Here is a 27738-nt window from a genome sequence, read left to right on the forward strand (position 1 = left end):
CGATGAGTAATATTTTGGAACACAAATCCAGGTTCCCATGGAGATCATGTCCAAGTGGAAATCCGTCCACGCGTCTTCCAACAACGATGGAAACTTCCTGATCGAAAGAACCGCCGAAAACACGGCTTCAAAACTCTCCAGCACACTGAAGGCTGTAAACGGTCGATGGAACAAATATGTATGTTTTTTTAAGACTTGGTTACTTTTTTTTTTTTTTTTTTTTCTTTTTTTTTCCAGTATTTTCTTTCTAGAAAAAAAATCTTGTTGAAGGAAAATAAAATATCCGATTATAATGAAAATAAAAATAGGGAGAATACAGAGAAACTAAAAAACGATCCTTATTGGAGCATTCTATTGGTTGCTATGGTGATAATGCCACTTTTCAGACTTTGTGCCAACATATGCATGGTATTGCATGGTACTGATGGAAAAGGTTATTTTAAACCAAATGCCTTAATGTCTAAAAACAAATAATACATCTAAAAACGGAGCCGGTTGTGTTTGAAAAGAATAGAATAATTTGGCTTTTGTTCTTTAATATTTTGGGAACCAAACCAATGTTTCGGGGTTTTTTTTGCCTGGTACGTGGTTCAAATTTTAATGACATTTTCTCTAAGGTGAAAGTCTATGAAGAGCAGAAGAAAGTGGAGAACGGCAGCAAAACTCCAACCAACCCGCCTGAAAAAGGAGAGGTAACATCACAAACCCCCCCCCCAAAAAAACCCAAAACCAAGGAACTCAGTAAAGTGACCATTTTCACAAACTTTTTCCTAAGCGACTTTAAGAAATTCATATATATTATTATTATTGTTATTATTATTAGTAGTAGATTTTTGGTATTATTTTTAGTAGTACTAGTATATTTTTGTATTATTATTAGAATTAGTAACTTTTTGTATTAGTATTATTATTATTAGTATTACTAGTATTAGTATTAGTATTAGTAGTAGTATATTTTTGTATTTGTAGTATTAGTAGTAGTAGTATATTTTTGTATTATTAGTATTATTATTATTATTAGTAGTAGTAGTAGTATATTTTTGTATTATTAGTAGTATTATTAGTAGTAGTAGTAGTAGTAGTATATGTTTGGATTATTATTATTATTATTATAATTAGTAGTAGTACTAGTAACTTTTTGTATTAGTATTATTATTAGTAGTATTACTATTATTAGTATTAGTAGTAGTATATTTTTGTATTTGTAGTATTAGAAGTAGTAGTATATTTTTGTATTATTATTATTATTATTAGTAGTAGTAGTATATTTTTGTATTATTAGTATTATTATTAGTATTATTAGTAGTAGTAGTAGTATATTTTTGTATTATTATTAGTATTATTATTATTAGTAGTAGTATATTTTTGTATTATTAGTATTATTATTAGTATTATTATTAGTAGTAGTAGTATATTTTTGTATTTGTAGTATTATTATTAGTAGTAGTATATTTTTGTATTTGTAGGATTATTATTATTATTATTAGTAGTAGTATATGTTTGTATTATTATTGTTATTATTAGTAGTAGTAGTATATTTTTGCATTATTATTATTATTAATAGTAGTAGTAGTAGTAGTAGTATATTTCTGTATATGATTATTATTAGTATTATATATAATTATTTGTATTTATCGAGCATAAGAATGTTGTTAATGTATGATACCAGTATTATTTATTAAGTAGTGCATACTAATATTATTATTTTGTTGTTGTTTATTTATATGATTATTTATGTTTTATTTATATATATATTTTGTATAAATATTTATTTTCTTGTTATTTATATTTCTTTTGTTACATTTCAGCAGGAATCCCCTGCTTCGGCGTCGCGTTCCTCCGAGGCTGAAATAAAAGACAGGTTTGAGAGTTCAAAGAGCAAACTGGAATGGTACATCACCACGGCGACTCAGCTCCTCGGACAAAGACTCGCCCCCGAGGAGTTCATCTCGCAGTACGAGGTCCGGCCGTCCTCCGAGACGCTTGTGGGGTTTTTGGGGGGGGCTGAAGTTTATTAACTGAAAAGTTTATTAAAGAGAAAACGGCACTGGAACCAAACCACTGCTGTAACGCTTACTAATAAATAACGGCTATTTAAAGCCGCGATAACACAGAAAATAATGTTTTTAGACGAATTTGGATCCACAAATTATTGTAAGTTTCCGTTCTCTTTGCAGAAAACCGCGGGGAGTTACGGCAATGAAAATCTTGACGGGTTTTTGAAAGCAGCCGATCAAATGAAAAACATTTCGAGTCCTAATGAAAAGGCGGCCGTGGATTCGGTGAGCGCCGACATCCGCAACAGGTGGCAGGTACCAAAAAATGACCGATTCTCTGCATATTTCTCAGTGAGAAACAGTATTTACGGCGACTTTAACGTATCGGCTTCTCAATTCCAGGCCGTTCGCGACGAGATAGAGTCCTATGTATTTCAATTAAAAATTCTCGTGGAAAAAAAGAGATTCGAGGAGTTATTCTGCGAACTGGAAGAACAGATCCGCAAAGAGGAGAAGTCCGCGGATCCTCGAGGCGAGGAGGACCTCATCCGAGATCACAGGGTGCGAGATCAAAATCAACCATTTATTCTCTTATTTTTTCTAAAAAAAATATGTTTAAGACAATTCTTTTTTTTAAAAAAAAATCTGACCTACACTGCATTCAAAAGTTTGGGGTCGCTTGGAGTCTTTCCTGCTGACACGTAACGGGGTTTACGTTATCTTGTACAGGTTTTGTTTTCTGAGGAAGGCTGTCAGGGGAGGCTGAACCGTTGTCTGCGGGCGATGAAGGAATTGGTTGCCGCCCCGAGTACGTCCAGAGATAACGCGGATGCCGACGCGTTAATTGCAGAGTGCGCAAGAAAGCTGGAGGCGTTAGAGAGACGAGCGTCCGAGGTTCTAAGTTCCTTACTGACTCATCAAGGTCAGACTAAACAGTTCCACGAGGAAAAGTAAGTCTCAGAAGAAATGCAAAAAACTATATATATATATATATATATATACAGTCCGATTGTAAGATTGCGTGCAAAGCCATCTAATGTATCGGTTTCTCTTAGTTTTGTCAGACCCTTTGAGTGCAGGGACTGTAAGAAGCACTGCGGGAATTCTTGGCGCTATATAAATAAAAGATAATAATAATAATAATAATCTGATTAGGGCTCCCCCTGGTGGCAGCAGTGGTTATAGCACACATACAATCATTCTCCTGATTAATCATTAATGTTCAAATATTTACTTTGGGAAAAATATATATATATCCAGCATCGTGTCTGAGCGTAAAGTATTTTCTTAAAATTTAAAATGCATCATTACTACATTTTTGTTTTAATTCTACGCATTTGTTTTATTTTTTTTAATTAGCAGATAAAATTGATAATACTTGCAGTTTTAATAAGCACCCCAAAAAAATAATAATAATAAAAAATAAAAAAATCCAAGGAAATGTTTTACTAACTTTTCTAAATTTCTTTGCAGCGTTCCTTTTATTGCTTACGAAAACGGGGCAGGCGGCGACAAATCAGAACAGGTACACGGAAACCTATCTTCTTCATTTAGACCTTTGCAACAGTATTGCTTTTGGCAAATTTAGTCCTGCATCACGTGAGGTTTGGGGCTTTACTTTTTTTTTTTTGAAGGTGTATGCAAAAGCCTTTAAATGTAGATGGTTTAATAAAGACTTTTAACGTTTTTTCCTTTATTTGCTATTTTTTTCTAGATGTCTGAAGTCGACCCCGAGCAGCGGAACGGAAGTTTAATATGTGAAAACAACCAAACGAATGGTTCCATAGATACAATGTTACGGAGGTAATTGGGTAAAACGTATAAGACACATAAGCAATTCCTCACGTTGTAAAAATGCATAAAAAACAATATAATATATACATTATATATATATATATATATATATATATATATATATATATATATAACGACACAACGTGATCATTTTCAGTAGTTTGCCTGATTATGGAGTTTTTTTAGAGAATATGTTGTTTTGTTAAGGTACGGTGCTGAGAAGTCTAATCTGGAAAATTTGGTAAAAAGCACAAGAGAGAAATTTATGACCGAGAGTCCGCGGGATGCCGAAGACATTCGAGATCTTCAAAGCCGACTTCGCGAGCTGCAGGTACGGCTTAACCCCTTAGTGACAAAACGCATTGTTTTCAATGGGTTTAGGGACCGCCCACTGTCCTTAAGGGGTTAAAACACACGTTTTACATTGTAAGCTGTAAGAAAGGATGTTTTTAAATGTTTTGTCCAAAATGATTTCCCCCCCCCAAATGGTGAAGTCTAGAAGATGCCATTAAAGGAAAGTCACTCTCCTTGAAAAAGTTGATACTTTGTTGACAAAAATGAATATTGTTACCGTTAGTGTAACTTAAGTCATTTATAACAATTGTTTCTATTTCATATATATGTATATACAGTGTGTATATATATATATATATATATATATATATATATATATTAAGCTTATAAATTTGTATACATTGATATATAAATTAAATTTAATAAAATCTAGGTTTCAGGCAGCAAATCTTGTAAATCAATTGAGCTATTTTATGTAAAATAAAGTGTAATGATAGCGTTGTTTATTCTAGGAGTTACAAGCCGAGGCAGAGCTGCGCTGGGTGAAGTTGGAGAGCGCCTCGCGTACTCTGGAGGCCCTCGTGGATGGGACGGAGAAAAAGAAATTATCTGAGAAAAGAAAGATATTCCAGACCGACCTGGAAACTCTTAAAGAAGAAATTGCAAGCCGGTATGGAAATAATCGTACTTGATCCGTACCTTCACGTTAGGATTGATCCACGCCGACTCTCCCGCTACTAACACATTGAGTCTCATGATAGATGGACGGTTGGGGACGTTGTCTTTGTAAGCGCAAGCCTGTAATAAGTCATAAGGGTCGTGCGTCAAATGTTTGGGCAAGACAAATCAGAAGGATTCTTAATAATGTATATCCTAACACAGGGGTGTCCAACGTGCGGCCCTCCAGCTGCTGCAGGACTACGTCTCCCATACTCCTCAGCCAGCCCCTTAGCTGAAAGAGCATTCTGGGAGATGTAGTCCTGCAGCAGCTGGAGGGCTGCAGGTTGGACACCCCTGTCCTAACATATGGTGTTAATGATCTAGATAGCATTGAAGATATGTTCTAAACCAGCCTGTGCTTGTATGTTCTTGTGATACATTAGAGAATCTTTGTCGTTACATAGGGTCCAGTCTCTGGATTCCACAATCGATATTCTGTTACCAATCGAAGAAGATGTTACTTTGCTGTGTGACTCCAACCAGAAGCCCAGGAAACAGGAGATGGAGAAATTCACCCTCTCGGCCATGAAATCGGTTTTCCAGGAGCTAAAGGTAAATAAATATTAGGGTTGACTTTTAAATTGATTGACAGAATTCTGAGTGACAACGTCCTTACCAAAGTTATTTTGTCTTCGTTAAACACGAATAGAAACATTTTGGTCTAACGCGGGATTTGTTTTGTCGCGACTTGCCGTTTTTTGTAGGACTTTCAGTACTGCGTTGAAGATAAGATTCAACAGTGTGATCAACTGGAATCTCTTAACGAGGTCGTTGATCCATCAAGTCCAGTAGATTATCAGTCGGTTCAATCCGTGGTCCACCAGTACAAAACTCAATTGGAAGCCACGAGTGAAACCATGACGGAAAGAGAGAACGTTCTCAAAGCCCTGGAACATTTCTTGTCTTCTCTTCAAGCCACCAAGTCGTCCATCGAAGCTGCAGCCGCTCTTCATGGGATGGACGACACAACGCTCCGCGAGAAGCAAAGAGGACTTGAAGCATTAGTCAAAGAAGTGTACCGTCTGCGGCAAGAGGCTCTGATTCTTGACGTGTCCCTTCAAGCGGCAGAGATCTCTCTGGAAGATCCAGAAGTCGGAGGAGAAACGTCTTGTGAGAAGCTGCTTGCCGGGTTCTCCAAAAACTTAGAAGAGGCCAGACGAAAAGTTGCGCAAGAGCTCGGCGATTTGGAAAGGAGAGAAGGCGTTAGTCGGGAACCTCTTAATACGTCTTTGGATCCGCCGATGCAGAACGAAACGGTTTCAGAACAGAAGACCGAGGGCCAGGAGACGGAGAAGTTCACATTGCTGGAGATGGGCTCGGTGATACAGGAGATAAAGGTAGGTGAAGTCCGGGTGAATTTGGGGTTACCGAAAACTGTAACGGCTGCCATATTTCTCATTACTTGGTCGATTCCTCAACTGGAGGAATGGAGGGAGAGGTTGCCCCCGTGGTGTGTGTTACAAGTAATTATAAAATAAAAATATAAAACAAATAAAATAAAGCCAAAAACCATTTAGAATGTTGAGTGCAATCTAAGAAATATATTGAAACTCAAGAGGTTATTAAATTGTTTGTTTGGACCAGGAGCTTCCTCAAGGTACCAAGTACTGATATGTTTTTGGGTTATTATTAACGGTAACATCGTAACTATTTAAGCTATATTTAACCCCTTAAGGACAATGGGCGGTCCCTTAACCCATTGAAAACAATGTATTTTGTCATTAAGGGGTTAAAACACTCGCTGTGTTGACCATTGTTTATTTTTTTAACCTTCATTTCTTGTAGGACGTTCGAAGCGCCTATGAAGACGAGATCCATAAAGTCGACGGTCCGGGTTCTCCTGCGGAGATCGGCGAAGACCCAAGCGTCGTGCAGCGATACAAAATCGAGCTAAAGGCAAACCACGAAGCGATGAGGGAAAGAGAGAATGCCCTGAGAGCCTTGAAGACATTTCTGTGTTCTCTCGAGGCGTTACGGTCGTCCGTTGAAGCAGAAGCTGTCGTCCCGGGGATGGAGAGAAGAACCGTGCTGGAGAAACAAAAGAAACTTGAAACGTTGGAAAGGGAGGTTTCCTCGTTACGAGAAGAAGCCGAGGAGCTGGACGTCTCCTTACAAGCATCGGAAATCCTACTAGAAGATCCGGAAACTGCGACGGGGACCTCGTGCCAGGAGCTGATTGGCCGATTCTCCGGAAGACTGGGAAAGGCTCGCGAGGCGACCCTTCGGGAGCTGAGAACCCTGGATCGGAGAGAGAAGGTCTCGGCGCTGACCGCTCGGCTCAACAAGTTCTGCAAACACATGCAGCACCTTCAGGACAAAACCGAGAAACTCAGCTTAAAAGATCCAACGATTCCTTCCATCCGGCAAAGGTACGCAGCGGTGGTTCTATAGACTTAAGAAATATACTTTATTCCTTATACTTTGTTTATTTAATACTCTTAATTATTGATCCTTGCCTGAAGTTCCCCAACGATTGCCCTTCTCCTTCGTTACCTAGAAGGCCATCCCAAGCCCCGCTGTATTGAAGGCTTGCGTTAGCTAAGTTGGTGGGGCAATTGTGTTTAACTTATACCCTCTGACGCCAACAGATTGAAGCCACCCAACCCCAATGGGGAAGAGTCATCTAAGCCTTCTGCTACCATCTCCATGGCCACCATGGACTGCTCCACATAACTATTCTTCTTTCATCACGATACTTAAAGGTCCACCAAACTGTAGCAATAATTATTTGTTTCAATGCCCCCGATATTTTAGAGGGCAGTTACAGAGATCGAGGTGTATCTCACTAGATATCTCAGTAGATACATTGTGTTCCCTACAACAATGAATTGAGTGGCGGCGATCCAAGGACGTCGGCTCCTTCAGTGCTTAAGCCGCTGCTCTGTTTGGAAGTAATTTCTATCATCTTCTTTAAGGATGAAGAGTCTGGCTAAACTGGAAAAGGATCTTGATTCGTACTCTGGAGAAAAAGATTCGATTGTTGATGGCGCGGCCGAGCTTCTCGTCTCTACGCAACGGGAGGGCTTTGAAGGTGTGGAGCGGTGCGAAGTATTGTGGGAAGATACAAGGCAGTGCATCATTTACAGGTAAGAACCCGGGGGCCGGAGAAATAAATAATTCTATAAAGTAATTTCTTTTTTTTAGCAGAAGTTGGCTAAATGAATCCCTTTCGTGGGAATCTAAAGCGATCCAGTTGATTCTCACGGTAGGAGATTTTGTCCGCCATAACGTCCAGGATGGAGCCGAAAAGTATCCACGCGCCATTAAAACAATCATTAAAAACAATAACACTTTATTATTATTATAATAAAGTAATAAAATAATAATATATTATAATAATCTAATAATAATAAATTCTTTTACAAAATCTACAACAAGATTCTTGACCAACAGACCAATGTTCTATTTTTTTGTACAAAACTTAAACTTTTTAGTAAATAAACATGACTTGGAGAAGCTCCTAACATCAGGGCCCGATTGGATCTGCGGTCCTTTTATTGTTGGGGAGACTCTTAATCAGGTCTTCTACAGATACAATGTATCACGTGGGGTCGCTGTTCTGCTCGTTGTGGATGAATCCGGTTTAATTCCCTGGCGGTTGAAAATGTTGGGGCGTCCTCTGAAATACTTTGCCTTTTGGGCCATGTCTGCCGTCCCCTTCATGTATTTTAGAATTAAACCCGTTTTCTACCTTCTTTGTCTTTGAATAGTAAGGAGGAGTGTGAGAAGGCTTTGGAGCTCCTGCGCAGGTTCCAGAGGTGCCGGACCGCGCTGACCTCTCTGATACAGAAAGGAGAAGATACGATATCGCAGCGGTCATCCTACATGGGCAAAGAAAACCTCCAAAAAACCATCGCCAAGGTATTGCTTTTTGCATTTTATTTGTAACCACCAAGAGCCGGAGAGTAGATGTGAGAATTTTTGAACGTTTTTAAATGTTTTTTTTAATTGTTAATTCATATGAATGTCCAAAAACATGATGGGACCCCAAATCCGTTCTGTGCCTGCGCTTCCCCATCTCCGCTTCTCCACTTTTCCTTCACTTCTCCTTCTCCGCTGCTCCATCTCCGTCTCAGTTTGTCCTTCCCCGCTCCTCCATCTTCGACTCTCCACCTGCATTCTTCTCTTCGGAGTACTCCTGTGACATGGGGGGGGTTGGTAACCAACCACAACAATGGGGAGGGGTTAACATCTTTATAGAGGGTGTCTTATAGAAAAGGGTTAAGGAGGTGGAAAGCCAACACATTTTCATTTAATAAATGCTATATTTTATCATGCAGAATTGTAGAAATCTACATTTTATGCATACTTTAGGTAATATAATTATTATTGTATTTATTTTAGTTTCGTATTGCTTTTTTAATGTCGGACACTAGAGGTCGCTGTTTCCTTAAATAAAATATCTGCCACTTGGGGTAGTACCGTATTGGCCTGAATATAGGCCGCACTTTTTCCCCCCACTTTAAGTCTTTAAAGTGGGGGTGCGGCCTATATTCGGGGTCTAGCGCCCGACGCCCGGGACATGCAGTCCCGGGCGCCGGGCAGGCAGCGGGGTTAGGATACAGATCCCCCGCAGCGGTACAGGGGACCTGCATCCTACTGTCTGATACGCTCAGACAGCCTCCCCTGCCGGCACTTTCCACGGGGGGAGTACCGGCACGGGAGGTTGTCTAAGCGCATCGCACGGACGTTCACCGGCGCCGTTGCCGGTGAACATCCGCACGATGCATTTTAACCCCCCGGACTTACCAGAGCAGACTCCCGGGTGTCTTGCAGGGCCGGCGGAAGACATCTACTAAATACACGTATACAACTTCCGGTGCCGGCACTTCCGCTGAGTGCCGGCACTGGGAGCTGTATACACGATGTGCATAGATGTCCCCCTCTGGCCCCGTAAGACACCCGGGAGTCTACTGTGGTAAGTCGGGGGGGGGACAGAGTGGCAGCGTATCTCGGGGGGGGGACAGAGTGGCAGCGTATCTCGGGGGGGGGGGGACAGAGTGGCAGCATATCTCGGGGGGGGGACAGAGTGGCAGCATGTTTTTGGTGCTTTTTTAAAGAAAAAAACTTTTTCTTTAAAAAAGCACCAAACTTTTAGGGTGCGGCCTATATACGGGGGCGGCCTATATCCGAGCCAATACGGTAATTCAATAAAAAAAAGTTACTTTTTTAAAAAAAATCTGAATATGTTGCTTATAATTTCTTATATAATTTTTCTTATATAATGTATAATGTATGTACAATGTATATAATATATAACGTATCTGCTTCTCCCCGGCAGGTGGAAGCCGTAAAGCAGGAGTTTAACGATCGGGTGGAAGACGTCGAGGAAGTAAACCGTATTTGTAAGAACCTGCAGTTCCACCTGAATAAGATGAAAAGTTTTGAAAGCCCGCCTTTCCAGAAGGAGGCCAACGCCATGGTGGATAAATGGCTGGATGTACGTTCCCCCCTCCCTGATGCCTTTATACCCCAAATAATCTTTCCAATAAACATCCGTGCCCAGTAGGTTCCTTTGTAGTAACTGAGGGTTCCGGGTCAGAATGTCTATAGTATCAGAGGATTGTCTATGGAGCAGGAGAAGTTGGGTTTACTCCACCAGTGGTGGCCGATAGGTCTTCTCCCCGTACCCGTGCCGTCTCGTATAGCATTCTCTATATCACGCCCTGTTTTCATCATACAGATATGTGAAAAAATTGACATTTACGGGGAAAACCTAAAAACCGCCTTCCGCCTTTGGAACAAAATCCTCACCGCCTCGGAAGACATTGGGCGGTGGTGCGAGTTAAGGCTGAAACTGTGCGAGGGCTCCGACCTCACCATCGAGGACGCGTCGTCGTTACAGGCGAGTACATTTCTGTGCTACAAAGTAACAAAAAATTCCGCTAAAAGAACATCAAAGTTCCGTTAAGCTTTTTGAATTCTAACGATTTGATGATGCGATGTTAACGTTATTTATACAAAATGTGTTTCTGATGTAAAATGATTGTAATGAAGACATTTTCTGGCTGAGGTTTGTAGTCGCAGAAGGTCATTACGCTCGATCTTTGCTCCTCTTGTCTTAGAACGAGCTGGAAACTCAAAAGCAAAATCTGGAAGAAATGAGTAAAAAGGCCGAGGAAATCCAAAAGATTCTACAAAGCAACGAACTCCCTCTGGAGTTACAGGTACGGATATTTCCGGGTCAGAAAAGCGGGATTTCAGGATGTTTCAAAGATGTGTCGTATACTTTTCACGCGCAGCGCTCTATACCAGGGGCGTCCAACGTGCGGCCCTCCAGCAGCTGCAGGACTACATCTCCCATAATGCTCTTTCAGCTGAGGGGCTGGCTGAGGAGTATGGGAGATGTAGTCCTGCAGCAGCTGGAGGGCCGCACGTTGGACGCCCCTGCTCTATACCGTCACGCAGTTTTATACTGTTTTTTGTAACAATTCCCATTTTGGCCACAAGGTGGCAGCGCTGCAGCACGGATTGTTCTGACGCTCCGACAAGACCCCTGCTGTGCGCATCCCTCGTTTAACCCATTCTTACCCACTCGGCAAACACAAAAGAGTTACATTTAGCCACATTACTGCGGCCCCCAATAACTTTACATTACTTACAAGCACTTTCCGAGTTACTTTACATATCCTTCGTCGGCTCATCGGAAGAGTTTATTTTTTTTTCTCTACCAGGTCATCAAAACATCACTTTTGAATAAAATAGACATGATTCGTGTGCTCGCTGCCAGAATCCCGGCACGTGCGGCGGCTGGGTCACGCCTGGGTGCAGACGCGGACTCGAGGGCTACGCACGCGGAGCAAAACGGAGTGACCGCGATTAGCGCCTCGCGGCCCGACGATCTCACGGGAGTCAATGTAAGGAATAGCTTAACCCTTTAAGCGCCAGCGGGCCGGGAAATGCAGAGAAATCCCACCTCTCAATGAACCGTCACTCGTTTCATTTATTATGTTTATGGATTCCGCATAGAATGTCAGGAATCAGTTATTACAATCATTGTGCGAAGCGAATGATTATGGTTTCATTAAGAACACTTTGTTTGTTTGTTTTTAATTAAGCTTTTATTTACTTAACCTTCCATTGCGAAATGTTACCCGTCCGAAATGTTATCTTCCCGGGGAGTGTGTTCCAGAGCAGCTGGACGGCCGTAGTTCCCCCATCAATGTCTATCCTCTATATTCTTCTCATTCTGAAATAAAACTTCCTTGTCTCCGCTCCAACTGGCCCCCTCGCTCCAGAGCCAAACAGCAACGTTCACTTCACCCCCCAGGGGGCGATAACCAACATCAGCATTCAGTAAAAAAAAATTGTACACAAAACCCATAGAAAGAGACAACAATGAGTGCTTGTTGTCTTTGTGTTGTGGTGGAAACCGTTTCTAGTCACCTGGAGATATATCTTTCCAACATGCTCCCTGTGGCTGCAAATTCCACGTATCCAGAACCCAAGGGGTTAATCACGTACCACCTGGGATTCCTTACCTTCCAGTTACTCCATCCGCGTGCCATGCCCTTCATCATGCCATCCTTTCTTCTTTTCTCTCTCTGATTCCCCCCTCTATATCCTTATACTTTCTTCGTGATGTTCCTTTCTTCTCTCCACTAAGTTTTTCCTCTATAAATTAAAACTTTGGAAAGTTTCGACTCCAGGACAGATAGTGAGACCATCCCGAGAATGACCGTGGATAAGGATTTAGATCTTTCTCCTTTGGAGCCTAAACTATCTCCCTCCATCTCGACTTCAATCTCCGCAGGGCATCAAGGTAGAGACACCAGAAGATGACTTCAGCATCAACCATCTCACAGAAGATGAGACAGTTGACATGGACGTACAACATGAGAAGTTGCAGAAAATAAACCCAGAACATCCTACAATTCCAGCGACTGGAAGCCAAAGGTATCTCTTCATGCTGTCTAAGACGTGCGCATGTCATACTTTGGTTACGTTTGACTAACCCATTTCCATTTTCAGATCCACCAGAGGTGAAGAACAGACCAAGGATCAACTGGACGAGCTGGCCGAGTGTTTCCAACACCACCAACGGAGGCTGATGGAGCTGAGGAACCGACAGGAGATCCTGAAGGCTAATCAGCAGCCTGGTTTACGGGGGAAGCTAAACCAACTGGAGAGTCTTCAAAAACTGGCCCAAGAAACCCAAGAAGCCGTAGATTCTTTGGAAGAGTTGAAACCAACAGATGGGGCTCCTGGCGGTGATCGGTGGTCAGAAATGAAGCTTCCATACGCTCTCTTCCTTAACCAACTACAGGTAAGGAGCCATTATCTGACCATTCTTCTTACAAAGATGGCGCCAGATGGCAGTACGCTGTATAAAGTAGTCAAGGGGCAGTTCTGTCTCGCTCGTTGAGTTTGTGGGAACTCAAGGATCACGGGAGGTCCAGACCAGTACAGCCATTGGCATCTGAATACCATGGGGCATAACCCGGTACAGCAACTGCCCATCATGGGGGGTTCCATTTCAGCCCTCCAACCGGTGCAACACGCATTATTAGTAGGTCGAGCTGGCTAACTTTAACCCCACGAGCCTGTAGCAACACCCAATAACGCAATAAAGTGTTTGCTTAGATAAAGGATACAAAGTATTTCTTACCAGCATCAAATGTATCAACAGTCCAGAAAAAATCTAAACTCTTTTTTTTTAACTAATCCCTAAATAATGAAGGTATTTTGAGTTTTGTTACACTGTATCAGCCTATAGCTCGTATTATATGAAGCCGAAGGAGCCCGAGCGCGCGCATGGGTAACAACGTTTCTTTAAGCACTTGATTTGGGAGACTTGATAGAGTTGTCGGCGAGGGTCCCGGCCACGTCCCGGCCCTCCGAGGCACTCCGTGTATCACACAGCCCTAATTTAAACCGTCTTTAACCCCTTAATGACAAAGCCCGTACATGTACGGGCTCAACACGCATTGTTTTCAATGGGTTTAGGGACCGCCCGTTGTCCTTAAGGGGTTAACAATGCGCACGAGCTGTATAAAGGACTCGGTTAGCATCGGAGCGGCTCTTTATTCACCTCATTTTCCTCGGGCGCCGAGTCATTTTTCTCCCATTTATTTCCAGGACACAATGCAGATACTAGAAAGACACCGGCTCTCTGAGAGTCTCGCGGCCGCCCTGAATAGCGAAATGACGAGTTTTTCTGAAAAGCTGCTTAATTTTACCGGCTTATCTCGGGGAGCCGCAGAATCCGAGCGGAAAAGTCATAAATTACAGGTGCAATTGTCTGTGATAATCCATTTCTCTGTAGAACATTGCTCAATTAGGACGGCGCCTGGATAGATAACCTTTAAAATACACTTTATTCAGAGAGAAAATTGGCTTGGAACGGGGGGTACTTTACGCATTTTTTCTTTCTCTTTTTTTTCTTTGGTCCAGACCGGCCCTTTGCTTGGAGGTTCGGACCGCGAAGACGGATAGAAAGATTTTAATAATCGTGTATTTTACGGATTTGTCCTGTTCTAAAGGAGCTCCTGTGTATTAAGGACACCCCTCCCCCCGCATTATTATCCTCTTTGAAGCCAAGACCCCCTAATTCATTCAGTGTCAGCTTCTATGACACGAAACATATAGACAGCCTTATAGATATCAGTGAATGTGTATTATATATATATATATATGTGTGTGTCTGCAGCTGATATAACAGTATAGGGTACATACAGTATGTGGATGTTACTAAATGGACATGGAGGGTCCTACAACCCCCCACTGCTGTATACAGTAATATAACCCCCAGCGCTGTATACAGTAATATAACCCCCCAGCGCTGTATACAGTAATATACCCCCCAGCGCTGTATACAGTAATATCACCCCCCAGCGCTGTATAAAGTAATATAACCCCCAGCGCTGTATACAGTAATATAACCCCCCAGCGCTGTATACAGTAATATAACCCCCCAGCGCTGTATACAGTAATATAACCCCCCAGCGCTGTATACAGTAATATAACCCCCCAGCGCTGTATACAGTAATATAACCCCCAGCGCTGTATACAGTAATATAACCCCCCAGCGCTGTATACAATAATATAACCCCCAGCGCTGTATACAGTAATATAACCCCCAGCGCTGTATACAGTAATATAACCCCCCAGTGCTGTATACAGTAATATAACCCCCAGCGCTGTATACAGTAATATAACCCCCAGCGCTGTATACAGTAATATAACCCCCCAGCGCCGTAAACATTAGATAGTTACAGCTATGTTTTAGGTAAGAGGTTGTGAAGGATATGATGTAAGATGTTGGATGACTGTATGATGATGTAATAATAATCCTGGCCATTTCCTCTTTGGTCAGCATGGCTGCTGTGAGTTCTGAATATCGGCGAAAATACTGTCATAGCCAATGGGTGGTTCTAGCGCTATTTACTTTGATGTCCAGTAGGAACCCGGGTTCTAGATCTGAGAATGTTAAGATGAACGGATTTCTCTTTCCTCTGAAGGAACTGCGCGAGGATCTTGAGATCCTGGAGAAAAGTATCGCGGAAATATCGGAGGTGAAGCAGGAATCGCCCGCCCCAGAGACCTCGGGCGTCGAGGAGGCGTTGGGAGCGTACCGAGACCAGATCAGAGGCTTCGCGGAAGAGCTCCGCCGTCTGAAAGAAGAGACGGAACCTTCTCCCGAGAAACGGAGGATAAAGAAAGCTAAAAAGACAAAGAAAATGGCTCCAGAACCAGAGGGTCACCCGGTGCGAGAGGAGATCTTCACAGACAGAAAAGCCTCCAAGGGCCGAAAAAAGAAAAAAGTACGTAGACGATGACTGGCAATACCAGAAACGCGCGATGCCAAATCCCCGTCCGTACGCGTTAAAAGAGAAGAGGGAATTCTGTATACGATGCTCGGCGCTGATCTAAGAATTTACAGAAAAACAACATTTTCAGAGCGTTTTGCTACAAAGCATGACATTTTTTGTTTTGCTTTTAAGAATTCCCAATAGTCCCAAAATTTTTTTTTTATATATTTTCTTTTTTTAATGTTTTTTAATTTTAATTTATATATGCTTTTTAATATTTTTTACAATTTTTTTATATATATAAATTTTTTTTTTAATTTGTATTTTTTTTATTTCGCACAAAGTTTACACATTCTTTACAAACTTTACATTTGTTTACATTTCTTTTTTTTTTTTTACAAAAAAATGGTCCAAGGAATTTTTTTTTTATATCATCTATGAAGCGATTCAGTGATTTGTATTTAATTTCTGATTTTTTTTATTTTTATATTTTGCTTGCAAAAAATACACGCAAAACAGGTTGACCTTAGTCTTTTGCACTTTCAGAAACGGTTAAACCGATGAATGCCGCATTTATGAAAACACATTAGGTTTACGTCAACACCTTCGCTATTGTATCGAGTTTCTCGCCCCGTCACGTGTTAATTTAGCCCCCAAACCTTTTATTGTGTGCCGTACAAGCTAAGTAAACATAATCCGTAAAGCTTCTTACCAACTTCCTGTTTAGCCAGAAGTACCGTGTTTTTTTTTAAGTTAACTTTTATGAGATTTTTTATATTTTTTTTTTTTAACAGCTGATCGCTGAGCCTTGCGTGGAAGAGAAGAAAGGAACAGACATTCAGCCGGCGACAGAAAGCATTGAACCTTCATACCGAGAGCAAGCAACGGAGCAGAAAGCGCCGGTAAATACAATTAGATGTTTATCATTGTTTATCACTTATTGTGTTGCTTAAAAAAGAACTTAAAAATAACTTAGTCTTAAGTGATTTTTTAAATTTTTTTTTGCTTGTACGTCAAGAACAAGGCAGTGGCTGAGGGTCGGGGTTAGCGTGAGTGACGGTGTGATTGAAGAATTTGTGTTTGGTTAGCAAATCTTATGCGTAGGGATCCTTAGAATGTCCTTATCGACATGCAGGGACCGCGTCTGCCGAGAAGGAGAACTTTTAGTCCAAAGAGACATTTAACGGCCATCTTTAAATGCAGATTAAAATCCCCCCCCCTTCCCTTTGTTTTTTTTTTTTGCCTACATTTGTCTGAAAATTAGCACCAGGGATTGGTTGAATGTAAAGAATTGACATTATTGTTCAGCTTTATTTTATCTGTGTATATATATATATATATATATATATATATATATATATATATAGGGGTACAGAAGACGATAGAGACGTAAAGGTTTAGCCGTCGGGGAACTATGGGTCAACTAATATTCATTTAAGCCTGCGCAGCCTGTACCCTTCTGCCCGAGGTGTTATTAAGTATTATTTTTCTAAAATGTATCCAGGTGGCTTAATGGTTCCATTATTGGCAACAATGAATCAGGCGCAGGATGCGATGGTAACCTTTACCCCGTTCTGAATAAAACTCCTAAAATAACTGCAAGGCAGAGAAATTAAAAAGAACAGCCCACTTCTCACATAAAAAGGCTACATTTTCTGATTTTCCTCTTAGAAAAGGCACAAAGCTAACGCTTGTTACGTAAAAAAAAAATCATTATCACATTTTAAAAAATACTGATAAAGGGCCGTTGGAACACAGGAGTGATGGGAGTGATAAAGGGCCATTGGAACACAGGAGTGATGGGAGTGATAAAGGGCCATTGGAACACAGGAGTGATGGGAGTGATAAAGGGCCATTGGAACACAGGAGTGATGGGAGTGATAAAGGGCCATTGGAACACAGGAGTGATGGGAGTGATAAAGGGCTATTGGAACACAGGAGTGATGGGAATGATAAAGGGCCATTGGAACACAGGAGTGATGGGAGTGATAAAGGGCTATTGGAACACAGGAGTGATGGGAATGATAAAGGGCCATTGGAACACAGGAGTGATGGGAGTGATAAAGGGCTATTGGAACACAGGAGTGATGGGAGTGATAAAGGGCCATTGGGACACAGGAGAGATGGGAGTGATAAAGGGCCATTGGAACACAGGAGTGATGGGAGTGATAAAGGGCCATTGGAACACAGGAGTGATGGGAGTGATAAAGGGCCATTGGAATCCAGGAGTGATGGGAGTGATAAAGGGCCATTGGAACACAAGAGTGATGGGAGTGATAAAGGGCCACAGGAACATAGGAGTGATGGGAGTGATAAAGAGCCTCTGTGTCCTTTTTCCTTAGTATGTGGGAAGGGGATCTTGGTATCTCTCCATCCCCTCAGGATTGGGATAGAGTGTTCCTCGCCATTCACAAGGGTTCCCTCTCTAGCAAGCTTCAGGAATGCTCGTATAAGCTCCTGACGCGCTGGTATAAGGTCCCTGCAGACTTGCATAGGTTTATCCCCTCGATCCCGGATACCTGTTGGCGCTGTGGGGCCAGTGGGGGCACCCTGCTCCATTTGTGGTGGTCGTGCCCCTCGGTACAGACTTTTTGGCGCACTGTTTGGGAGGTTTTGGAAGTGGTCTGCGCTCCTGATATTCAGTTCACGCCTGAGACGATGCTTCTGCACATGAATCTCCTTCCCCATGCAGCTTATAAATGTTCCCTGACGATACACTTACTCAATGCTGCCAAATCCATCATCCCACGTTTCTGGAAATCTTCCAACCCCCCCCCTTCTGCGGACTTGGCTTCAACAGGTTATGTTTTTAGCTCAAATGGAGGACCTTGTCTGGTCCGCCAGAGGTAAGGGTCATCAGAACGGTCTCCGTTGGTTTTGGTGGCATACGTTTGTTGCGTCGCCTGATTTCAGGCGTATATTCGGGACTCCTGACGGCTCCCCCTAAGTGTCACGTTTTCCTTTTTTTTTTTTTTTTTTTTTTTTTTTAACCGAACTTGTACCCCTGGTTCTTTATGCACTCTACATTACACATTCTGCGCTATATTGCCACGCACACGCATTCTCGATATCTGTCATATACTGGTATAGTACACACGCCTTTATCATTGTTTTTTCTACTCAAACATGCGCCAACGGTGCCTTTCCCTGTGGATACTTTCCTTTTTTTTTCTGTTTGTTTTCCATTACTGTTGATGGAGATTTACTGTTCTTCTGCTTCATCTCCGTGATACGCTAATCATTTGCAACAGGTATTCCATGTACTCTGACATCTTGATACATTGTAGCATTTGTATTTGCTTGGTATGTACTCGTGCTGTTGTGTATTTTTTTATTCGCTGTATCAATAAACGGAGAATTGATAAAAAAAATAAAGAGCCTCTGTGCGCCTATGAAGAGATTACATAAAAAATCAGCCGTTTCCAGCTACAATAGTCATTTACAACATTAACCCCGTCTGTGCTGGATTTCTGATCCATTTCATGTTATTTTAATGGACAAAATGTGCTTTTCTATAAAAAAAGAAAACAGGAAATTTCTAAATGACCCCAAACTTTTGAGCCACCGTGCAGGCATCTGGAAAGGGGACTTATGTGTCACGTATTATTGTATAGGGGATGCGATTGAGTGCAGAGTTTTGAACTTATTTGAAAGGTAAATGGCTGCGTTTTATTCCCAGACGTTGTCCGAGGTCCCAGGCGCTGACCGGACACCGGATAATATCCAGGATCTTCAGGAATGGGTCGAAGACTCGAGGACACGGTTAGAAACCTTCAGGAACGCGCCATGTGATCAACACGAGTTACTTGAAAAAATAAAAAATATCCAGGTACTACACCAACTAATGGGGTATCCTCATCGTCATTAGATACCCCAGGGGCATTTAAACCCAAAGAAATCCAGGCAGGTACGGGGAAAACCTGCTTATTTGTATAAAAAATCTAAATATCACAGCACACAGCAGCCACTTGCACTCATGAAGTGGGCCTTAAGATCTATATGATTATTCCGCCCCATTAAGTTGTATCTCCCCGTATCGTTAAGTTGCTGATTACTGTTGATTGGTTCAGGCAGCCTTTGTCAGGATGGGAGAGGAGAAGGGAGAGAACTTCAAAACAGAAAATATAATAGATAACAATGGCTTTTTTCTTCTAAAAAGGACACTTTTGGTCAACACCATTAAACATGCGCCGGGGGCAGACCCGCTTTTGGGGTCCGGTAATTTCAGAAGGGAAAATCATACCGATAAGACCTTGATAACTGAGGCATATAACCCGTTTTTACCTACATTTCCAATTTAAATAAAATACAAATACAAAAAAAAAACAACAATATCTCATTTCCAAAAATCTTCTATTTTTTAATATTACAAAAAAAGACCCCCCCCAAAAAAAGGCAATTTCCTTCTTTCCTCCAAATCTTGTTCTATAAGCTGCTCGTTTAAAGTAGAAAGAAAGAAGAAAAAAACAAAAAAAAGACTCTTCCCGGAGGATAATTATGTAAATGCCATTTTTTTTTCCTCGCTCCACGCTCGAGCGTCTATTATTTTTGTGTTAATGTCACTTAATCTGCCAGGGTTTGTACGCCGAAGCGGCTCAAAAGAAAATTGATCTGGACGTGACAGACGGCGAAAGAGAAACCGTCGGACAGGAGCCATTAGAGAGAACCACCCAACGAGAAGAGGCCATCGGTCAACTGGAGACCCTTCTTGTGGACTGCGACGGGTACGGCAGGTAAGACAGGGTCGCCGTCACTCGGTAAACGTCGTAAACGCGCCGCGTGTAACTTATGCTAAAATACAGCTTTTTAACCCCTTAAGGACAATGGGCGGTCCCTAAACCAATTGGAAACGATGCATATTGAGGCCGTACATGTACGGGCTTTGTCATTAAGGGGTTAAAGTTTTTTCCCTGTACAAATCTCAAAAAAAAAACCATTATCCGGATAATGAAAATGGATCATTTCTTGACGTTCGGCGACAGAATGCAGCCACCTGCCGGGAGACAATTTCCTTCTCGAAAGATTTTTTTTTTTTTCTCTTTTTCTACTTTATTTGTTGGATGATTGGAGTAAAACTTCAAGCAGCCGAGGATAGGCCTGCATTCAGATTCCCCCATTTAAGTCCCGCATGGCGTCTCTAAAAAAAAATGGAGTTTGGTGCCTGCAATATTCCATGTTTTTTTTTGTATCGTGATTTGTGAAGATCTCTTTTTTGGGTGAAGTTGTCACAATTTGAGGTCACGTCGATGCTCTGGGATTTGGGCGATTGGTGTAAAGGTTGTGTAGGCTTCCTTGAACGCCCCAGAGCATCGACGTGACCTCAAATTGTGACAACTTCACCCAAAAAGAGATTTCGTTAATCGTCTAGGACTTGATGGAGAAGCCGCACGATAACCACCACTGGTCTACTAGAAGGTTCTCAGATGTCAAGTTGGTTCTGGTGGTCATCGGAATTATCTTCTATGAAAAGATACCTATTGTGTCACCTAGATGGTTCCAGTGGTCAACAGAATAACCTCCTAACACAAAGAGGTGGCCCCTACACATACCGGTCACACCTTCTGCTAAAATTTGAATTGAAACGGCATTCCATTGTTATAAATATTCAAAAAATTCCAAATTATTCCAGGATTCCTTGATTTTTTTTTAAACAAAACCCGCCACTGGTCCGCCAGCATCTTCTCACAACTCAAACCGGTTCTGGTGGCCAGGCATTCCAAAATCTTCCAGGCTTCCTTCATTTTTAATCATCTTTTTAAGACCGGATAGAGATGTCGTAGAATGGCCACCACTGGTCCACCAGCGTCTTCTCATGACTCACGCTGGATCCGCTGGTTACATTCTGGCTAAATGATGAATTGCGATGAAATCCAGAAAAATGTTAAAACATACGTTTTTAGGATCTCAGAAAGACCCAAGAAGTATCTTCTTCTAGTGTTTCGACCTCGGTCAAAATCGGTTAAATTATGAGAAGCCACCAAGAAACGACACCTAACCATCGACAAACAACATGCATTCATTTTGTATCCGTGCTTTTGTTTCATCGCCTGTGGAAATGATATTGATTTCGCATCCACTTACCAGGCAGCTGGAGATGTCGTTAAACGATTTGGCATTTTGTGACCGAGAGTTCCATCGGGTCTCGCGTCTCCTGTCAGCGGTTGAGGGAAAAGTGTGTGGCAGCGAGGCGCTTTCAGACAGCGCGGCGAAAGCTGACATTTTGAGAGAGGTTCAGGTGAGAATTCATGTTATAAGATTATCACCCGCCATCGCTTTATTCCAACGCCCCTCTGTAATGCATGATTATTAGCCGCTATTAGGAAGCCGACCATTGAAGTTGACCTTTTATATTTTGCAATTCGCTTTTTTTTTTATTTATTTTTTTTTTTTTTTAATTCATTTTGAGGTTTGTTGGTGATCTAAGCAGATTCACATGCAAATCGTTATTTTTTTTTTTAAACATTTTTATAAACTGGTATCGTTTTTCACATGCAGAATAAAAACTATTTTCAGAAAATCTTAAAATTTGCCCATAAAAAAAAAAGAAAGAAAAAAATGACCAAGAAACGTACATTACCTGAAACTTAATAAACATAAAAAAGGCATAAAAAAAAAAAAGACGTTTGTTTTTATTCCTACTTTATTTCCTTGGGGGGGGATACATAATTCTGGCCTCTAGTCACATGATACAATTAGAGGCCACAGATATTATTTTTTTAAAAGTTTTGTTGAAATAAATAGGAATAAAATGTGATTTTTTTTTTTAATTTTCTTTTATTTTTTAATATGTTATCTTGAAAAAAAATAATTTTGCCCTCGTTAGGAAAATTAACCTGTTCCTTGCCGTTCCTTTTTAGCCGCTATACGAGGAGGTGAAGGTTTACATGGGGTCTCTCGATAAAGCGATTGAAGAGGCCGCCAGGCTGAATGTTTCCTGCAAGAGAGACAAAGAGAAAACGACAATGAAAGAGACATTTGAACTTGTAACGACAAAAATGGTGAGCAAAATAGTTTTTCCCCCCCAGAAGTATACGGTGTTTCTTGTGCATTAGGAGGACAATGGAAGTGGCCATACTGGTCCAAGAGGTCCAAGAGTAGATTGTCTTTATTGGGCCAACCTCGGAGAAGATGTAGGGTTACATGAGCTTTGAGATCTCAGAGGTTTCTCTGTCTCCATCATTCCATCTGAAGAAAAGACCTCTGAGATCCCAAAAGCTCTTTTTCTATGTCAGCCGATGAACGATCCCACCAACGGCCAAAGACGCCATCAGCAGAAGAGCGCATTGGAAATCTCACATGTGGGTTTTCCATGTTGCTTCCTACCGGTTTATGTTAAACGAATCGCCAAAAGAGCCCAAAATGTTCTCCATAAAGTGGTAGCGGAATCATGGTGTCATCGTCTATAAAAAAAAAAAAATGCTGCTCTGTATCAATTTAATGTAATTATTCAATTAATAGTTATTTATTATTTAATATTAATAAATGAACATTAAAATTACCGTAATATTGATAATATTTTTTTTTTATTTTTTTTTATTTTTTTATTTATAAACAGAAAAAGAACAAATGACATTACAAAACATACAAACTAATAACAATTCCATTTGATTCGATTATGCTTTATAACTTCTTATCCAAGTTCTGAGTGTGTGATTTTAAATATATTAATATTTAATTTTAATTTTTTTTGGGGGGGGGTGGACCATTCATTAAAGTTAGTAGATTAGTAATTGTACTTTTGTAAATTAATCTGTGTTTTAATAAAATGTGTCCCCCCCCCCATGGAGATCTCTCTGTCTAGCCCTGAAGATATTGAGACCAAAGGCAGGGGTGATCGGGAGGCGCAGACGAGCTCAACGGAGAATAACGATTGCCAAGAAGAAGCTGGCTCGCCGGACGAGGTAACCGTCTGCGTGAATAATTACAGCAAAGGCATTTTGGGCTCAAATCTCAGGATTCCTGCTTACAATCATCCATTTTTACTGATATTTGGGCTAATTTTTTAATGTAATGAATTTTTTGGGTTTGTTAGAATTGTTTGCGTTGTTAGGAAACCTAGAATTAGTAATGAAATCTTATCATTTTTTTTTTTTACTCGTAATAACTTTTTTTTTTTTTTAACTAAAATTATGATTTTATTGACCGATTTTTCTATTTTGGACAAAAACTTCTTCAAGCTTCAGGAATTTCAGTTAGTGGAAGACCCCGAAGTCTCGGCGAAAGAAATCCCACCGCCGTCCACTGAAAGCCTGGAGAAGGAAGAGAATCTCTCGCCCGAGGAGCCCGAGCCTCACCTGGTTTTATATCAGAAAGACTTGGAGGACATTTTTGCGGGAATGGCAGACGGGGGGCTGAGGGACCTGAAGAGCGTCCAGCCGACGCCGGCAGTGAGGAACCTGCTAAACCTTCTTCACGGCTCGAAGGTACTCGGCCAGTAAATACCTTGGCCTTTCACGGATTGGACCGTATACTCTTATTAATCTTTAATCTTTTTCTTTCCCTTTACCCTGCCGATGATTAAAATAAGTAAGTAGAGACCCACAATGCGGACTCGGTGACCCCGTAACAATGTATCACGCAATTCATTGACATATTTCTTATTTTCGGGAATGCCCCTCACTTTTCCCGCTTGGGAAGGATGAGCGGAAAAGATTCTGCTTGGTTCTGTCTCAGAGGCTTGTGGTCTGGCTTAGCTGGCGATATATTGGGGCTAATACAATATACTTAACCATTGTAGTTTACGATCATATTATATTGTATTATTTGTTGTGTTTAGTCACTTTTTGGTAATGCTTTCCTAATTTTCGTCTTCTTCCCCCCCCCCGTTTTTTTTTTTCTTAGCATGTTGTTCAAGATGTCAAAACGCTTCCCGGAGAAGACCAAGGAGGATCAGTCATGGAAGTCGTTGAAAGGAAGGTCAACCGCTTGAAAAAATCCCCCCTGGAACTGGATGAAAGGGAAGCCGAGAGACAACTTCAAGAAATTGAGGTAACATGTCACGGAAACAACGTATCGGATGGCTGACGCGGCAGGCGTTGCTGAGCTCTCGATCTGGGACATGTCGAAAGGATTGCTGGCATTGGTCCAGCGGTAGAGAGGCTGCCGACCGCCATACTTAATGGGAATGGAGAGATTTCCTTTGTGGCATTAACACGTTTTGGGGGTTCCATAGGAATAGTGTGTGTTTGGGGTCAAGTAATATTATATTTATAATTATGTTTACATTTTATACCCAATGACTTTGTCTTAAATGTTCTAGAACCTTTACGGTGAGATCTCAAGATTGGAATCCACAACATCTTGTGCGAATGGCGGGACGCTGGGACTCCAGAAAGAAGACCGAGCCGCGGGGGGCGACAGCGAGACTGCCCAGCGGTTCCGGGGTCGGTGGCGGAGTCTGCTTTGCGAACTGGACGCAATCAAAACTCAAAAACGCAGCGAGCGCCAAGAGATTAAGGGCTACCAGACTGCACTGAAGTTGGCGAAGTCGTCGCTGAAAAGGCTTTTGAAAGAGAAGGAGGGTCTCAAAACGTGAGTAGACGCTCCGACATGACGCTTACGGAACGATAACTACTCGCCATCTAAAGGAAACACGTTGTGTTGAGTGTCTTGAGTGTCTTGAGTTTGAGTGTATGTTCTCGCCTTTGAGTTGTATTTTTTAATGATCTTAGCGCATTTACGTTTCAGGAGTCCAACAGAAAGTCATACGGATTGCTTGGAGAAGATAGAGAACTTCCTGAAAAAAATAGCCAAGGCTAAGGACGATCTCCACGCCCTGAAAGAAAAGCGATCCAAACTCAGCTGCTACGGGACAACGTTCACGGAGAAAGAAAAGATGGACATTGAAGTAAGATTGCTGGAATCGTATTGGGAACAAATGGAGCTGGAAGTGGAAATGAAACTCAATCGGCACGCGAAAGAAGCGGAAGAACTGACGCTCCTCAAGAAGGAAGCGGATGGCGTGCGGCAGATGATACAAACCCAGCAGGATCAGCTGGATCAGCCGGCGGTGCCATCTGAAGACGCTCTGAAGGTCTCTCTGCTCTTGACTGCAGACCTGCAAGCCCTCAGACATTCGCTCGGCTCGTTAAGAAACGCATGCGACCTGCAAACGAGAAGGACGTGGGGGTCGGCCGAACGCAGGAGTCTGGAGAAGTCACTGGAAGACCTAGAACGCGAACTGGAAGATCTGCAGCACCGCGTGACCGATAGGCAGCAGACGGAGTCTCAAACGCCAGAGATCCTGCTAGAGCAATATCCCTTCCTTCAACCGCTCTACGAGGTGCTGTTATGGCTCAAGACGTCGCACGGCAGACTTGAGTTCGATGAGTCCGTGGCGCTTTTGCCGGAAGATTTGGAAAAACAGATCGCGGAATGCAAAAAAGCGCAAAAAGAGATTTCGGACAGAAAATCCCTCGTACGCTCGAATATCGAAGAGTCGAAACGGAATTTTTCGGCGGTAGGATCGCCCGTGTCCGAGGACTTCTCCTACTTTTCTCAACAGCTCCAAAAAGTACACGAGGAGCGGATCGCTCAGTCCGCCGCCAGGTTGCAAGAGTTGGAAACGGGGATGGAAGAGAGGAAAGCGCTCTTCTCAGAAATCCAAAAAATTGAGGAGTTGCTGCGCAACCTCGAAGCGAAGGCAACGCCGGCAAAGAGGAGAATCGTCCCCGTGGCAGAACTAAGTCAGCAGCTAAGTTGTTTAAAGTCCGAAATAATGGATCTCGAGGAAATCGAAGGTCTCGTTTTGACGCTCCTTAAGAACAGCCAGGCCTGTCGCCGCGGACTCAGGATCTCGGAACAAATTTATTTAAACGACACCTTAAGAAGCCTGAAGATCAAAGCGAGCAGCCTACGGCGATTGGAGGAGAGGAAGTTTTTGTATTTCGAGAAAGTTCTCGGCGTCTACAACGAGTTTCAAGAAAGGACAAACCTCTTAAATCAAGAACTGAAGAGAGTAAGGCTCGGGGATCCTGAGGTTCCGAGTGACCAAACCGGAAGCGTTGAAGAAGACCTTAAAGATAACATAGAAGTCGCTCAAAACGCCATTTCTTTGCCCACAGATTATTGGTCTCAGATACACAGCTACAAGGAACTGTTTGAGGACGCCGGGCTTTACTGGGATAGTTTAATAGTCGACAGCTTGCAGAAAAACTCCATCGTTGGGCAACCAGAGACGGAAGGACGAGATACATTGTTTCATTCGGAAGCGAGACGTTATCAGGAGATGGTGGGAAAAATAAAAGCAACGGTTCCTGAAATCCTGGGGGAAGCCGGCAGCATTTCGAGTCGTTTTGATATCGTCGATGCCCGGTTTTTATGTAAAAAGATAAATAAAGTAACGGCCGTGATTAGAGAGGCGATGGAGTTTTTGCATAAACACCGGCCCTCGGGTTTAGACGCAGAAGAACCGACGGTGAACGAAGCGGCAGAAACCTTGCATAAAGTCCACGATTCCTTGAGCCGCCTAATAAGTGATTGGCGGTCACGGAAAAGAAATGGAGGAAATACCAAGCGTCGGCTGACACGCGCGTTGTCTGACCTGAGGAATATCCACGCTGAGCTTCAAGAACCCTTTGTCGTTGAACTGGACGTTGGTAAGATCCAGGACAAGTTGCTTAGACTGGAGGCCATCGATGAAGTCAGCGAGTCGGAAATACAGGACTTGAGGTCCATCCCAGGCCTGGACACCGCAGAAGACCTCAAAGAAGAACTGGCTGCGTTAAATGATGTCGAGGAACGTCTTCGGAGCCGCGTATTGCAACATATTGTAAGTGGATAATATCTGTCTGGTTATATGTGTAGCGGTTAGCGTCTATGGATGGGTTTCCTTCCCATGATTTAAGTAGAATGTTCTTTTTAACATGGAAATCCGCATTGTGGTTATTAGGAGGTTAGAAGGACACGTTTTCACCAAAAAACCCATATAAACTTCATATTGTCCTTAAATGTATCGACCAACCTTAACCCTAACTTATTGTTCATAAACTCTAACATCATCAGATCATCAAAGTTCTAATGAGAACTTTACTAGGCTTAGGATAAGTTTAACGAGATGTCTACATGGCAACGTCATTTTTGATGAAGTCCAAGTTACTTTTATGGTCTCATTGGAAAACCACGTGTTTTTAGTAGAGATTTCACAAATTTCTCTCTCTTCTGTCATGTTACGACCCATTAAA

At 42.0% G+C, this 27738-nt stretch overlaps 1 protein-coding gene across 1 annotated transcript in view; it reads left to right on the plus strand.

Annotated features, from left to right (window-relative positions):
* SYNE2 (spectrin repeat containing nuclear envelope protein 2) overlaps positions 1–27738 on the plus strand; it is a 174981-nt gene that overhangs the window by 22684 nt on the left and 124559 nt on the right. Inside the window, exons 17-49 of the mRNA XM_053475442.1 lie at positions 32–178; positions 618–692; positions 1809–1961; positions 2178–2312; positions 2400–2558; positions 2727–2947; positions 3471–3522; positions 3712–3800; positions 3999–4122; positions 4598–4755; positions 5210–5357; positions 5510–6142; positions 6591–7174; positions 7721–7891; positions 8516–8666; positions 10087–10245; positions 10489–10650; positions 10871–10972; positions 11480–11662; positions 12559–12701; positions 12786–13071; positions 13884–14036; positions 15266–15568; positions 16351–16458; positions 19236–19385; positions 20132–20289; positions 21641–21791; positions 22414–22554; positions 23344–23457; positions 23734–23979; positions 24398–24544; positions 24816–25087; positions 25244–27326. Of these exons, the coding sequence (XP_053331417.1) occupies positions 32–178; positions 618–692; positions 1809–1961; positions 2178–2312; positions 2400–2558; positions 2727–2947; positions 3471–3522; positions 3712–3800; positions 3999–4122; positions 4598–4755; positions 5210–5357; positions 5510–6142; positions 6591–7174; positions 7721–7891; positions 8516–8666; positions 10087–10245; positions 10489–10650; positions 10871–10972; positions 11480–11662; positions 12559–12701; positions 12786–13071; positions 13884–14036; positions 15266–15568; positions 16351–16458; positions 19236–19385; positions 20132–20289; positions 21641–21791; positions 22414–22554; positions 23344–23457; positions 23734–23979; positions 24398–24544; positions 24816–25087; positions 25244–27326 (8061 nt within the window). The remainder of the gene's footprint in view (positions 1–31; positions 179–617; positions 693–1808; positions 1962–2177; positions 2313–2399; positions 2559–2726; positions 2948–3470; positions 3523–3711; positions 3801–3998; positions 4123–4597; positions 4756–5209; positions 5358–5509; positions 6143–6590; positions 7175–7720; positions 7892–8515; positions 8667–10086; positions 10246–10488; positions 10651–10870; positions 10973–11479; positions 11663–12558; positions 12702–12785; positions 13072–13883; positions 14037–15265; positions 15569–16350; positions 16459–19235; positions 19386–20131; positions 20290–21640; positions 21792–22413; positions 22555–23343; positions 23458–23733; positions 23980–24397; positions 24545–24815; positions 25088–25243; positions 27327–27738) is intronic.

This window comes from Spea bombifrons, chromosome 9, assembly GCF_027358695.1.
Source record: "Spea bombifrons isolate aSpeBom1 chromosome 9, aSpeBom1.2.pri, whole genome shotgun sequence".
NCBI classification, from domain to species: Eukaryota; Metazoa; Chordata; class Amphibia; order Anura; family Pelobatidae; genus Spea; species Spea bombifrons.